At 43.2% G+C, this 14,325-nt stretch overlaps 1 protein-coding gene across 1 annotated transcript in view; it reads right to left on the bottom strand.

The window, feature by feature from the left end:
- Window positions 1-14,325, bottom strand: part of NKAPD1 (NKAP domain containing 1) — a 29,898-nt gene that overhangs the window by 14,783 nt on the left and 790 nt on the right. Inside the window, exons 2-4 of the mRNA XM_068240955.1 lie at window positions 12,700-12,776; window positions 11,579-11,676; window positions 8,020-8,073 (exon numbers count right to left, since the gene is read on the bottom strand). Coding sequence (XP_068097056.1) covers window positions 8,020-8,073; window positions 11,579-11,676; window positions 12,700-12,768 — 221 coding nt within the window. The 5' untranslated portion in view covers window positions 12,769-12,776. The remainder of the gene's footprint in view (window positions 1-8,019; window positions 8,074-11,578; window positions 11,677-12,699; window positions 12,777-14,325) is intronic.

Genomic DNA, 14,325 nt, shown 5'->3' with positions numbered 1-14,325 from the left:
GTTTCTTTGGTTGACTTCTGATAGAGCGTTTGGTAGCCAGAGTAGAACTAAGCCTCATAATCCACGCCGTGGACTCTGAGATGTTCCACCCATGGGGTCCAGATTTTTTCGAATTTTAGGGGGCAGTTTCGTTGGAGGTATGTCAATTTATATAGCGGCAGTGCCGAGTTGATAGTCTTAATCCATTCCGCCACTGTAGGTGCCGTGGGTTGTATCCAGTGTAAAATAATGGATTTCCGCGCGTAGTAGCTTAATAAGTCCCATAACAGTATCAAGTTCCTGGATTTTAGGATTTTGCCCGAAATTCCGAGCAGGTGTGTCTTAGGGTCAAGGGAGATATGTTGCTCGAACACCTTTTGAAGCAGGTTGTTGATTCCTTGCCAATATGATTGTAGATGAGAACATCTCCACATCATATGGATAAAATCTCCAGGTGAGGAGCCACATCTAGGACATTCGTCTGTTCTATGTGGGAACATTCGTGCCATACGGGTAGGGGTATAGTAAATTCTATATAGGAACTTCATTTGGATAAGCCTATCTTTCATGGATATGAGATATTCCCCTGTAGCTTCCAGCAAGTCCCTCCAATCTGATTCCTCCAGATCAGGCACGTCCCGGCTCCAGTTCTGGTAAGCCTTATCCACTTTGGAGGATCCTGTGTCTATTAAAGCAGCATAAATAGTAGACAAAGGTGCTTCAACTTGTTTCCGAAGCAGTAGGGATTCTAATGGATCAGATTTTAATGTGAGAGAATTAGGAAACTGAGCCTGTGCCGCATGCCTAACCTGGAGGTACCTGAAGAACATTTTATTTTGGAGTGAGAATTCTGATTTTAATTGATTAAACGTGGATAGTTGTCCAGTGGGGAATAAGTGCTGTAGCCATTTGATTCCATGTTTAGCCCAGAGCGAAGGGTCTGGGATCGCCAGAAAGTGAGGGAAATTAGGGTTGCACCATAGTGGAGCAAATGGGGAGAATACGTCTTGCTCTTTATATTTCAATCTGGCGGTTTTCCACACCTTAATAGTTAACTTCATAGGAATGGGTAGTTGTTCCAAGGCTTTTTCTCCTCTGAAGGGAAGAAGAGAGAGTCCCTCATAGGAACCCACCACAGCAGCTTCCAATGTGGTCGCTGTGTTTCTGTCCTCCTGGGCGAACCACCAGCGTATGGTTACGAGAGCGGAAGCCCAAAAATACAGTTTAAAGTTAGGGAGGGCAATGCCTCCCATGTTAGTAGGGAGTTGCAGGGTCGCAAGTGAAATTCGTGGCGTCCCTCCATTCCACAGGAAGTTTACTAGAATTTTGTCTATTCTATTAAAGATGTGCCTCGGGATCCATATTGGAGTTTGTCTAAATATATATGTAAGTCTAGGTAGGTATAGCATTTTGATAAGGTTAGATCTACCAGTCACCGTCAGGGGGAGATTACCCCACATTTTACAGTGTTTTTCAAGGGAGTCTAGGATTGGGTTAAGGTTGGATTTAAGGTAGTCTGTTAGTGGGTAGTGTATTTGGATACCCAAGTACTTAAACGTTGACACCCATTGTAGTGGGGTAGCAGCAGCCATATCTCTAGCTCTTCCATCGACCGGGAAAAGTGCGGATTTCTCCCAATTAATGCGAAGCCCTGAATATTCACCGAACTCATCAATACTAGTTAAAAGATTGATCAGTGATTCGTTAGCATCCCCCAAGAATAGAAGAAGATCGGCATAAAGCGCGATTTTCTCCGCTAAGTTACCAATATGGAAGCCCCGAATTTTCTGTTCCGCCCTTATTTTAATTGCAAGCGGTTCTATGGCCAGAGAGAATAGAAATGGCGACAGGGGGCACCCTTGTCTGGTTCCCCTGAATAGGTTAAATGAGTGAGACATAGTCCCATTTGTTAGGACCCTTGCTCTGGGAGTGGCGTATAAGAGTTTAATCCAACCTATGAAGTTGGGGCCGAATCCAAAGGATTCCAGTACTAGCCACAAATACTGCCACTCCACAGAGTCAAAGGCCTTTTCAGAATCCAGGGAGACTATTACTCTCTGACCAGAGTTATCATGGTTAGTTGCTAGGTTTGTAAACAGTCTTCTTAAATTAACATCCGTCCCCCTCCCTGGCATAAAGCCTGTTTGATCAGGGTGTATTAGTGTTGCCAGCATTGGCTTAAGTCTATTCCCTAAAATCTTTGCAAAAATTTTTGCGTCCATATTAAGGAGTGAGATCGGCCGGTACGAGGAGCAAAGGAGAGGATCTCTTCCCTTCTTGGGGATTACCACAATCAGAGCCTCCTGCATTGAATCAGGTAATGTTATTTTTTGGTCTTGTCCCTGGAAGAGGTTAAGTAGGCGCGAGGATAGAAGTTCTGGGTAAGTTTTATAAAATTCGGCAGGGATGCCGTCTAGCCCTGGAGCCTTGTTAGATTGCAATGAGGATATGGCTACATTAATTTCCTCTTCTGTTATATCTTTTTCTAGGGATTTAATTTGATCTGCTGACAGTTTAGGGAATGAGATGTTAGCTATGTAGTCGTATAAATGATTCATGGATTGTGTAAATTTAGAGCTATAAAGTTTTTCGTAGTATCCGGCAAATTCCAGATTAATTGCATTAGAATCTGTTATTTTACTCCCGTCTGAGGAATGTATTGCGGGAATATTTGTAATTGGGGTATGTTCCCTAGTCAGCCATGCGAGCATCCTACCACATTTGTCGCCATATTCAAATATTCTTTGTTTTTGAGAGAGCTCTGCTTTTTTGGTTTGGGTTATGTGTAGTAATTTAAGCTCGGTGACTGCTAGCTGCCATGCCGAGTAAGATGCTCTGTTCGGCTGAGCAAGGTAACGTATTTCAGTGTCCTTTGTCTTGTTTTCGGCGTTCTGCAAGGTCAGTAGCCTGTCATTTTTACATTTACGGATCTGGGCCATGTATTCTCCCCGTGTGTATGCCTTGAACGCGTCCCATACGATTGGGCTAGTGGCTGTACCATCATTAGAATCCCAAAACTGTGGTATGATGGACTGGATTTTGTCCTGTATGTCCTGATCTTTCACCCAGTGCCCAGACAGTCTCCATGGTCGGTTGTTAGATTGATGTTTTAAGCGTAGTGTAGTCATAAGGGGGGCATGGTCCGATAGGGCCCAAGGCAGCCGTTCTATGGAATGTATGGCAGCCATAGAAGTGCTGGATGCCAGTGTGAAATCTATCCGTGAGAGAGTTTTGTGTGAGGCAGAGTGGCAAGTGAACCCGGGGGCCTGCGGATGCTTCCACCTCCAGACATCCACAAGGCCCATTGCAGTAACCCAGGATAATAGGTCAGTAGAGTCTCTGGGATTAGGTGTTTGTCGGTCAGTCGGGTGTAAGACCATATTGAAGTCACCTGAAAGTATAACTCTTCCAGGGCTCCAATCAGATATTATTGGGACAAGTGAGTTCAAAGTAGCCACGTTGGCAGGAGGGGGCAGGTAAACCCCAATGATTAAGATATCCTGGAGGTGAATTAAAGTGTGTACTGCAACATATCTCCCATTAGGGTCTATTTTCAAATGTAGGAGTTGAAACGGTAATGTTTTCCTGATAAGGACACTTACTCCCCTGGAGTATGAAGAGTAGGTGGTGTGGTAGCAGCTTCCCACCCACGGGCGTTTAAGCGCCAACACTTTGCTACCAGTGAGATGTGTTTCCTGTAAAATGCACACATCTGGGCTATGTGCTTTCAAGTAATTAAAGATGAGAGCTCTTTTAAATTTATCATTTAATCCTCTCACATTCCATGAGAGGATTTTACAGTCTAGGTTACGCGACATAGTCCAGATGTTTTAATTAAGGTCAACCAAAGAGGTGCATAGTAGTTACTAATCTTCCACAATGAGACCAAGAGAACTCCCTCCCCCCCTGAGTGCAGCCCCTTCCCCCCCACCCTGTATCCCAACAAGAGATACTTATACCCTAAACAAAGCAGAACAAGTCTAGCAATATCTAGACAACTTCAACGGAGGCGTCCGCTGCCAGGGCAGAGGCTCCGCCGTTCCAGTCTCCCAGTAGTTGGGGTTGAACACTTAACGTTACATTTACCTCAAGGGTATATATTAAGGTGTAATTGGTAAACAACATAAAGTATAACCATCAAATATCTTTTCATCAGTTGAATTCTCTGGCGTGTAACAGGCTCCACCAAAATGTCCATAGTCCTGTGCAAGCGTAGCCTGTACTGAGGAGTCCTCTTGGGATACCTCATAGTTGGAGATTTACCATAGAAGCATTGTTTCATGAGCAGCCATAGGAGGAGCGTCAGTGCTGTTCTGGCCCATATTTATAGATCCGTTTTACCTTCACTTAGGTGAGTCAGCAGGTTAGTAAAGCAAGGATACAAGAATAAGGAATATAGTAGGAAGGTGGGTCCACAGCAATCCCTTACAGCCCTAACTACTGTGTGTTAGGTGTTGTTTTGAGGGAGATCCGTTAGGCTTTGGTGCCATCTAGCGTTCTATTACAGCTACAACTCATTAGAGGATAGAGTGGGAAGTTATCTCTGGCTTGTATTGCCGTGGACTCCGCTCCCACATGAGTCAGTAGGTTATTAGTGTGAAGACAGCACATGAGGCAGAAATAACGGAGCACCCATTGTCTATTATAGGATATATGGAGCATTGCTGAGAATCATGCTTAATGTACAGGATATTATAGATTTAGCAGTCCCTAACACAAGGACAATTCCCTAGGGCATAAGCAGTAATCTAGCGCATCACGTTGGAGTGCCCTGGCCTTCATACACGGTGTTAGGTTAGGCGTGGTTAGTAAGGTGGAAGGTGGAGAAGGGGTTAGCTAAGTTAGGCGTATCTGTTAGTTCACCTGAGCACATTTACACACACACAGTAGCTATACACAGCATGTCTAACCCGTTATGCTCATAACCGATTAATACATAGTAGTTTCTCAACACATCACCCCCTCTCATCACGACCGGCCATGTTGTCCGCGCGACCGGAGGGAGAGCACACCCGCCCCACGCGATTAATTGCGAAGGCAAGGGCGCCCAACCCCCGACCGCACCGAACCCCACGGCAGAGAGGCACACCCCCAATTATATAGCAGAGAATTTCAATTACTCGCCCATACCAGGAACTCGTCAGGTAGCCCCAGAATGCCGATCAGTGCGCCTTTGCGCGCACAGTCCGGCCGTTATATCGCCATTTTGTTGTCGAGCCCGCCAAAATATCACCTCTAGTACATTACATTGCATAGTATGATTCCTCTATTTCATGACAGATTAGTAAGCGTACATTAAACTCGGAGCTGTAATACATAGTATGAATCGCGTTACATTGTGGGTTCCTCACCCCCGGCCACAATGTGTGTGTGTAAAGAAGGATTGGGGGTTTATCTTGCGTCATATTTTAATGGATACCGACAGGATAACGGTCTGCAGCCCCGTTGTTAAGATGGCGCCTGTCTCCAGAGGTTTATAGGGCAATTAGGTGAATGACTAGGAATAATCTTCCCGTTTGTAAGATGCAAGTCATGAAACATTAAACAGCTTCCAGGCAAGGTTCAAAGGGAAAGGGACAAAATGGACAATCCGTCCCACGCCAGCAGAATAAAGTTAGTACTTACGAGAAATATATCACGTTCAAGGAGGAAGACTTGGTCAGTCAGTCTTGTAGTTGAGGCAGGGATTCCAGCCATGTGAGCACTTGAGCTGGTTTTTCAAAAAAGAGGACTTCTTCTTTGTACTCAATTCTTAGCTTAGCAGGGAACATCATCGAATATTTGATATCCCGTTCTCTGAGCTTTGTTTTAGCGTGGGTAAAGGATCGCCGCAGTTTCTGCACACCCGTGGAGTAGTCCGGGAAGAACATCAATTGGGAGTTCCCCAGGGTGATCTCCCCCGCTTGTCTTGCCGCCTGCAGTACTACATCACGGTCTCTGTAATTGAGGAATTTAAAAATCAGCGCACGTGGCGGAGCTCCAGGAGGCCCTCGTTTGCTGGGTACTCTGTGCGCCCTCTCGATGACAAAAAAGGGAGAGAAGGCTGCATCAGGAAGTAGTTGCCGGAGGAGTGTTTCCACATAAACTGGAACGTCTTTATCTTCGGTTCCTTCTGGGAGACCGACTAGGCGCACATTACTGCGGCGGTTCCTGTTCTCTGCGTCTTCAGCTCTTTCCTCCAGGGTCTGTATGTCTTTCCGCATGCCTGGGATAGCCGCCTGATGCTCCGCCACCCGGTCCTCGTTGTTAGAGGTGCGCCGCTCAACCTCAGTGATTCGGTCTCGGATCTTCGCCATGTCTTGCCTGAGAAGCCCTAGACCGGCGTCAAGGTGATCAATTTTAGCTGTAACGGCAGTCTGGGACGCCCTGATCGCCTCCATGATGTTTTCTACAAAAGGCGGGAAGACATCTTGTTCTTCGTCTTCTATGTCGGATGCGTGTTCTTTATCCTGTTTGCCCTTAAGTTTGCTACTAGGGGTAGCCGAGGGTTTATCGGTTCTTTTACTCCTTTGAGACATTGGCAGTCCGTAGGGAGTGTAACGCAGCGGGGAGGTATTGCCGCGTGACGAACTAGGCCCAGAATCCCGATCAGAGGGGTCGTCTTCTTTTTTTCCGGTCGGAGGAGCACACCACTCGGCCAGTTTGTCCACCGGGTAGCACCGATACTCCAGGGTAAGTTGGGATTGTAAATGCAGAGTTTTTTTTAGGATTTAGGGAGTCTGGAACAGCGGAGCACTCCACCACACGTCCTCTCAGTTAGCCATCCAAGCCACGCCCCCAAAGATCCACTTTTACTAGTAAGACAAGATATGAGTTATGCTTGTGTTCTGTGGAAGCTGCAATGGTTAACAGTGTAGAATACTCTGCCTCACAGGTACAACTTTTGCTAAGAGTTGCTGCCAAGAGAGAATGTTAAAATGCAAAATTCCTGTTGCTTCCACTTGGGCCTTGTACACTAGCCAAGTCATGCGACCATGTGTTTATATGGCGATGCACAGCATTGATCCCATTCAAAAAAATAAATAAACAACAAATAGATAAAAATGCATGCAGCAATAACACACTATTGCACAGCATACAATTGTGCTAAGGATGATCATTGAGATGCAAATATTTCTGAGTTCATTCAGGATTATGTAATTTTTTTATGCAAATATACGTATGCAACTTAAAAATTGATCAATTTAACCCTGGTTGGGATTTGATTGGTCCATTTTCAAGCTGCATATATTTGCATAAACATATTTACATAATTCTGCATGAACTCGGAAATATTTGCATCTCAACGATCATCCTTAAAGTGTGGCCATTAGACAGTGACATCTATGCACTTCTGAATAGCGTAATATATGTGTTGCTGAAATGTGCACAGCAACACGTATTGTGTGAACGAGGTCTAACTGGATAGGAAATAACTTTTTAATTCTTTTTCACAGGTAACATTATTTTGGGTCAAAGGCGCACAGGATAACTACTGTATGTAGCCAACAACTAGTGGGGAGCAAGTCATTGGCCAGAAGCAATCAAATCACCACTCGACTAAATAACTGCCCTGCAATCATAGGTTACTCAAAACAAAACTATACAAACCGATGATCCGCTGCCAATAGCAATATTCCAATAAAACTACTCAAAATTGATCAGAAATGTATCAACCAGCAAGGTGGAGGACACCAGATCACTTGCAGATTTGACCAATTCTGGGGAGGGGGGGTTCCATGTGGTGAATGCTAAATGTCAATCTATAACACAATTACTGTATCACGCTGACCATAAGTTTGAAAATACTGTATGTTGACCTGCACTTATTGCTGATAGTCATCTCAAAAAAAAAAAAAAAAGTTGATGAGGGAAGACAGGAGAACAGATAATATACTTGTAATAATTTAAGCCAATCCTCACTTTTATAAACATGGCAATCACATGATTTGCAGAAAGGTGCCATTATTTATGCAGAAATAATAACATTTTTCTGATGAGCTGGTAATGTTATAAATATGCCTCTCTATGTTCAAGCACAGCTTAGTTTAAAAACAGTACCTGTTATCACCAAACTCCTCCGGATAGAGCTCCTTATAACCATTGTGGTCCCATCTGTAAGAGAGTACCAGGGCATATTACACAGTCATTCAAATCAGTCCTATATTGGTAAGAGAGTACCAGGGCATATTACACAGTCATTCAAATCAGTCCTATATTGGTAAGAGAGAGTACCAGGGAATATTACACAGTCATTCAAATCAGTCCTATATTGGTGAGAGTACCAGGGCATATTACAGTCATTCAAATCAGTCCTATATTGGTAAGAGAGTACCAGGGCATATTACACAGTCATTCAAATCAGTCCTATATTGGTGAGAGTACCAGGGCATATTACACAGTCATTCAAATCAGTCCTATATTGGTAAGAGAGAGTACCAGGGAATATTACACACTCATTCAAATCAGTCCTATATTGGTAAGAGAGAGTACCAGGGAATATTACTCACTCATTCAAATCAGTCCTATATTGGTAAGAGAGAGTACCAGGGAATATTACTCACTCATTCCAATCAGTCCTATATTGGTAAGAGAGAGTACCAGGGAATATTACTCACTCATTCAAATCAGTCCTATATTGGTAAGAGAGAGTACCAGGGAATATTACACACTCATTCAAATCAGTCCTATATTGGTAAGAGAGAGTACCAGGGAATATTACTCACTCATTCAAATCAGTCCTATATTGGTAAGAGAGAGTACCAGGGAATATTACTCACTCATTCAAATCAGTCCTATATTGGTAAGAGAGAGTACCAGGGAATATTACACACTCATTCAAATCAGTCCTATATTGGTAAGAGAGAGTACCAGGGAATATTACACACTCATTCAAATCAGTCCTATATTGGTAAGAGAGAGTACCAGGGAATATTACTCACTCATTCCAATCAGTCCTATATTGCTGGCTCCAAACATAACATTAAAAGGGGAATTTCCAAACAGACGCTCTAAGAAAGAAGTCTATTATGTTCAAATTGTAATGCCATATTTCTTTTGAGAACGAACAGATAGAATTACTGGAAAAACTGCAGGCTGGACATAACCATTAAAATGAACGGATTCCACAGAAAGCCCCGGTTTCTTCCTTTAGTCATACTTTTACATTGTCAATGTAACTCAAAACACCAGAAGACACATGAGAGCACAAGGAAATAATAAGCCTGAAACATGAAACTGAACTAGAAGACCAAATGTACAGTTTACCAGTATAAAAAACATGCACACTACAAATATAAATAGGGCTCTATATATTCATCTGAAGAAGTTATTTTTCCACATTACAAAGTATTTGATTACTTATATTGATTAAAGAGGGGATAATGTACAAGTGTTATTGGGCAGTGAGCAAGTGTAGGGAAACACAACAGCAATCGGGTAAGTAAATCCAGCATGTTGGATTACTGAAGAGGTAGTGGCAGAGGAGAGAAAGCTGCTTACTAGATCTACAATGACTGCTTCAGGTGATAGACGTTAACTGTCTTTACAAAGCTCCTAACTTGGGTATACACAGCAATTTGTCATGCATATAGGGGGTATAGTGGGTCTATAAAGCAACCAAATACAAAAAACCCAAAATGAGTAATTCTAGACTTTAGGACCACCAATAAGACCTATCACATACTGATAATGATCAATGTAGAGGCTGTGGAGAGAGAGTTTCCAGCTTTAAGTATATGGTAGTCACCATAGCAGAGGACCTGTCCTGGGCTGACAATGCTTTAGCTGTAACTGGCATAGCACAACGCTTCTACTTTGAGAAACCGCTAATCTTCCACCGAAGCTGCTGGTTAATTTCTATAGATGCACTTTAGAAAGCATCTTGACCAACTGCATGACTGCCTGGTACAACAGCTGCACCAAGGTGGCTAGAGAAGCCCTGCAGCGAGTTGTTAAAATAGCAGTCATTGCCAGCACTGAACTGCAATCAATGGAACGCTTGTCTAAAGGCCCATACACACGGCCGTTTTTTGCGGACGGGTCATTTGAATGTCCCGTCGTTCACCCGCTAAATCGGCCGTGTGTACAGACTGTCGTTCGCGTGATAAGAAACTCACTCTTATCACGCGAACGACAGTCTGTACACACGCCCGATTTAGCGGGCGAACGACTGAACGACGGGACGGTCAAACGACCAGTCGTTCGCAAAAAACGGAGGTGTGTATGGGCCTTAAGACTCGCTGCAGAAGGGCCAAAAACATTATCAAGGACAACACTCACCCTGGAAACGCCTTGTTTGAGCTCCTATCAGGTAGATGTTTTAGATCAATCCGCACACACACAGACTGAAAACCAGCTTTTTCCCAGCTGCCATATAAACTTGTTAAACTCTCAATCTTCTCTGAAATAATTAACACTGTGTACAAATTATTTAAAATATCTGCAATATCTGGCATACTTGCATAATTCCTCTATTTCTACCTTTGTTACTATCGCTATGTTCCTTATATGCACCGCGGGGCTGTCATGAAAAGTAGTTCTGTTGTGGTACACAATAACAATAAAACTGCTTGAAATGTCCTCAATCTGATCCAGCCAATCTTCTGCTGTAGATCTGGGTCATCGGTGCCACCTTTGTTAAAAGTTCTCAAGAGCTAGCTGCCACTTGATGATGTATAGAGCTGATGAGTTCCAGAGTTAAAGGAAACCAGAGCGAAGGCAAAAAAACAAACAAACAAAAAAAACACGTTTTATACATACCTGGGGCTTCCTCCAGCCCAATACGCTCAGATTGCTCCCACGCCGCTGTCCTCAGTCTTCTCCGTCTTCTGTACCGGGTCCCGTTACTTCCTCCAGTCGCGGCCAGTCTGAGCAGGAGAAGTGCGCCCTCTACGTATCTCTCCGGCGGCTGCTGGAGAGATACGTAAATAGCGCACTTGCGTCAGACTGGCTTTCAGAGCAAGATCTTTTCACCATGCTGAATCGATTGTTGCTGCATCAACCTCTGTCAGATTTGATCATTATGATCTAAACAGCTGGTTATCGATGCCACAAACTGAGTAATGTATGGTCACCTTTACAGTAATGCAGAAGATGGATATGCATGCCTGCAGTCTCTATGGAACAAAATCTCTCACAGTGTATTCATTAGGCAAGTGGACAAAAAGAAAAGCAAATTGGAACATTCTTGGTCCAGACGCAACTTACATTCATATTTGCCCCACCCACCCATAAGACAGATGCTATGTGGCAGGTAATCTAGCAGTACAGTGTTCTCCCCAGGCTCTTTTAGCCAGGTGCTCCACTCGGCTAGTTTTGGTGAGCACCCGGCTGTCAGCAGCTCACCACCTCCTATGCTGCGAGCAGAGTTGCGCACAGAAGCACCGACCCTGCATTCTCTCATCTCGCCTCACCCGGCTACTTTTTCATGCCACCCAGCTGGAAATTATTTCTGGGGAGAACACAGCATTATGCCTGTACAGTGATCAATAATTACTTGTCACACTTGAAAACGACCACAAGAGATTATTTTAGGAGACAGAACTCCTGCCTGTACACATGGCTTTATTCTGATAATTCATTTTGCAGTAAAGTTACAGCTTCCAGGATTAATACTGACTTGTTTGATTCTGCTGACACTCTTCTACGCTTTGTCCCATGAGAATCTGTCTGCTTTTCCATTTCACGGATTTTCCACATTTCAGTTTCTTCCTGGATCTGTTCATGATCAAATGAAACGTAAACTAGTAGGATTCCTAACTATTTCATTCATATTAAAGTAAAAAGGCAACCAAAGCAATTTACTTAAAATAGTATTAATACTTCATAAAAAGCACTACGCATTATCCTATGGCAGGATTAGAAACCGATTAAAGCATACAGATGGGGGAATTATAGCGAAGACTTAAATAATATATGCACATACAAGTGGCAATCAGAATACAGGCATACTTGAAAGGACTGGTGTTTAAGTGTGTTTTGAAGGAACTGCTAAAGCCTACCACAGATTGTTAAAAACAAGCATGTAGCTAATCTTGTCAGATCTGACAATAATGTCAAACATCTGATCTTCAGCATGCTTGTCCATGGTCTATAGCTAAAATTATTAGAGGCAGAAGATCAGCAAGATAGCCAGACTAAATTGCTTAAAGAGGAACTGTAGTGAGAGGTATATGGGGATGCCATATTTATTTCCTTTTAAGCAAGATTAGTTGCCTGGCTATCCTGCTGATTCTCTGCCTCTAATACTTTAAGCCATAGACCCTGAACAAGCATGCAGCAGATCAGGCGTTTCTGACATAAGTCAGATCTGAAAAGATTAGCTGCATGCTTGTTTCTGGTGTGCGATTCAGACATTACTGCAGCCAAATAGACCAGCAGGGCTGCCAGGTAACTGGCACGCCTTAAAAGGAAAAAAAAAATATGGCAGCCTCCATATCCCCCCTTGCTTCAATTGTCCTTTAACAAAGATGATAGATGTGTTACTTAGCTCGCAAAGCTCATAGATTAACAAATAAAATGAAGCAGTAGATTTTTGTACACAGACAATACTTTATTGATATAATGCCCAAGATTCCATCTTTTGAATAAACTGGTTCAATTAGTCATTAGTAAAATCGTATTTTGTAGTGGACAGTAAATAGAAAAATAAGAGTGTCAAGTCTTAATACAGAGAGCTTTGGAACAAGGTATAAAAACAGCCATGCCCATGGGCGCCAACTAGATTGAATTACTTTTTACCTTATTATGAGCATCTGTGTGCCGTATGACATTCCTAAGCAGAACTTTTCCAAGAGGAACACGTGACATCTAAAACTCTATAACAACAAAAATTACAGTTTATAATGTGTAGTCAAAGGATTAAAGATGCAACTTCTAATCTGCCTAAAAAGTTAACAGTGTGCAACCAGAACTAGACACAACCAACAATTTTCCGATAGCATTTCCATTCTAAAGGCATGTACAAACTTGCAATAAACGTAGTGAGTTTTATAAGTGGTATCAACCACTTCTTATATCTACAATAGATTAGCACAGGTTTTGCAATGTTCTACCAGTACAACATTGCTAGAAATTCATGCAAAACGAATACAAAGGTCTTCTAATTTGGAAGGAGAACACATGCAGATCACAATTGTGATAATATAGGTATAAAACATGGTAAGAAGAAAAAAAAAACTATCGTCATTGCTTTGCTAAATCTGGCCTAGTATGTATATGCACACTCCAGCTGTATATACAGTATAGGCATGCAGTGTGTAACATGTAGGACCCCAGCTGTGTACAGGGTGTGCAAGCAGCGTATATGTGTGTGTGTGTGTGTGTGTGTGTGTGTGTGTGTGTGTGTGTGTGTGTGTGTGTGTGTGTGTGTGTGTGTGTGTGTGTGTGTGTGTGTGTGTGTGTGTGTGTGTGTGTGTGTGTGTGTGTGTATACCCGTGCTCTAGTTGTGGATATAGTGGGTGCATGCATTGTGTATATGTGTACTCCAGCTCTGTATATAGTGTGTACATGCAGTGTGTATATAGTGGGTGTATGCAGTGTGTATGTATATGTAGGACTCAAACTATACAGTATGTGTACATGTGTACCTGTATAGTGTGTGCATGCAGTTTGTATACATGTACTTCAGCTGTGTATAGGAGGCGCATGCTGTGTGTATACCCGTGCTCCAGCTGTGTATAGTGTGTGCATACTGTGTGTATACCCATGCTCCAGCTGTGTATATAGTGTGTGCATACTGTGTGCATACCCGTGCTCCAGCTGTGTATATATTGTGTGCATGCTGTGTGTATACCCGTGCTCCAGCTGTGCAAATATTGTGTACATGCTGTGTGTATACCCGTGCTCCAGCTGTGTCTATAGTGTGTGCATACTGTGTGTATACCCGTGCTCCAGCTGTGTATAGTGTGTGCATACTGTGTGTATACCCATGCTCCAGCTGTGTATATAGTGTGTGCATACTGTGTGCATACCCGTGCTCCAGCTGTGTATATATTGTGTGCATGCTGTGTGTATACCCGTGCTCCAGCTGTGTAAAAATTGTGTACATGCTGTGTGTATACCCGTGCTCCAGCTGTGTCTATAGTGTGTGCATACTGTGTGTATACCCGTGCTCCAGCTGAGTCTATAGTGTGTGCATACTGTGTGTATACCCGTGCTCCAGTTTGTGTCTATAGTGCTTGCATGCTGTGTGTATACCCGTGCTCCAGCTGTGTATAGTGTGTGCATGCAGTGTGTATACATGTAATTCAGCTGTGTATAGTATGCTGTGTGTATACCCATGCTCCAGCTGTGTATATAGTGTGTGCATGCTGTGTATATAGTGTGCCCGTGCTCCAGCTGTGTATATAGCATACCCATGCTCCA

This window comes from Hyperolius riggenbachi, chromosome 6, assembly GCF_040937935.1.
Source record: "Hyperolius riggenbachi isolate aHypRig1 chromosome 6, aHypRig1.pri, whole genome shotgun sequence".
Taxonomy (NCBI): Eukaryota; Metazoa; Chordata; class Amphibia; order Anura; family Hyperoliidae; genus Hyperolius; species Hyperolius riggenbachi.
Note: the sequence above shows the minus strand (reverse complement) of the source record. Positions and strands in the feature narration are given on the sequence as shown.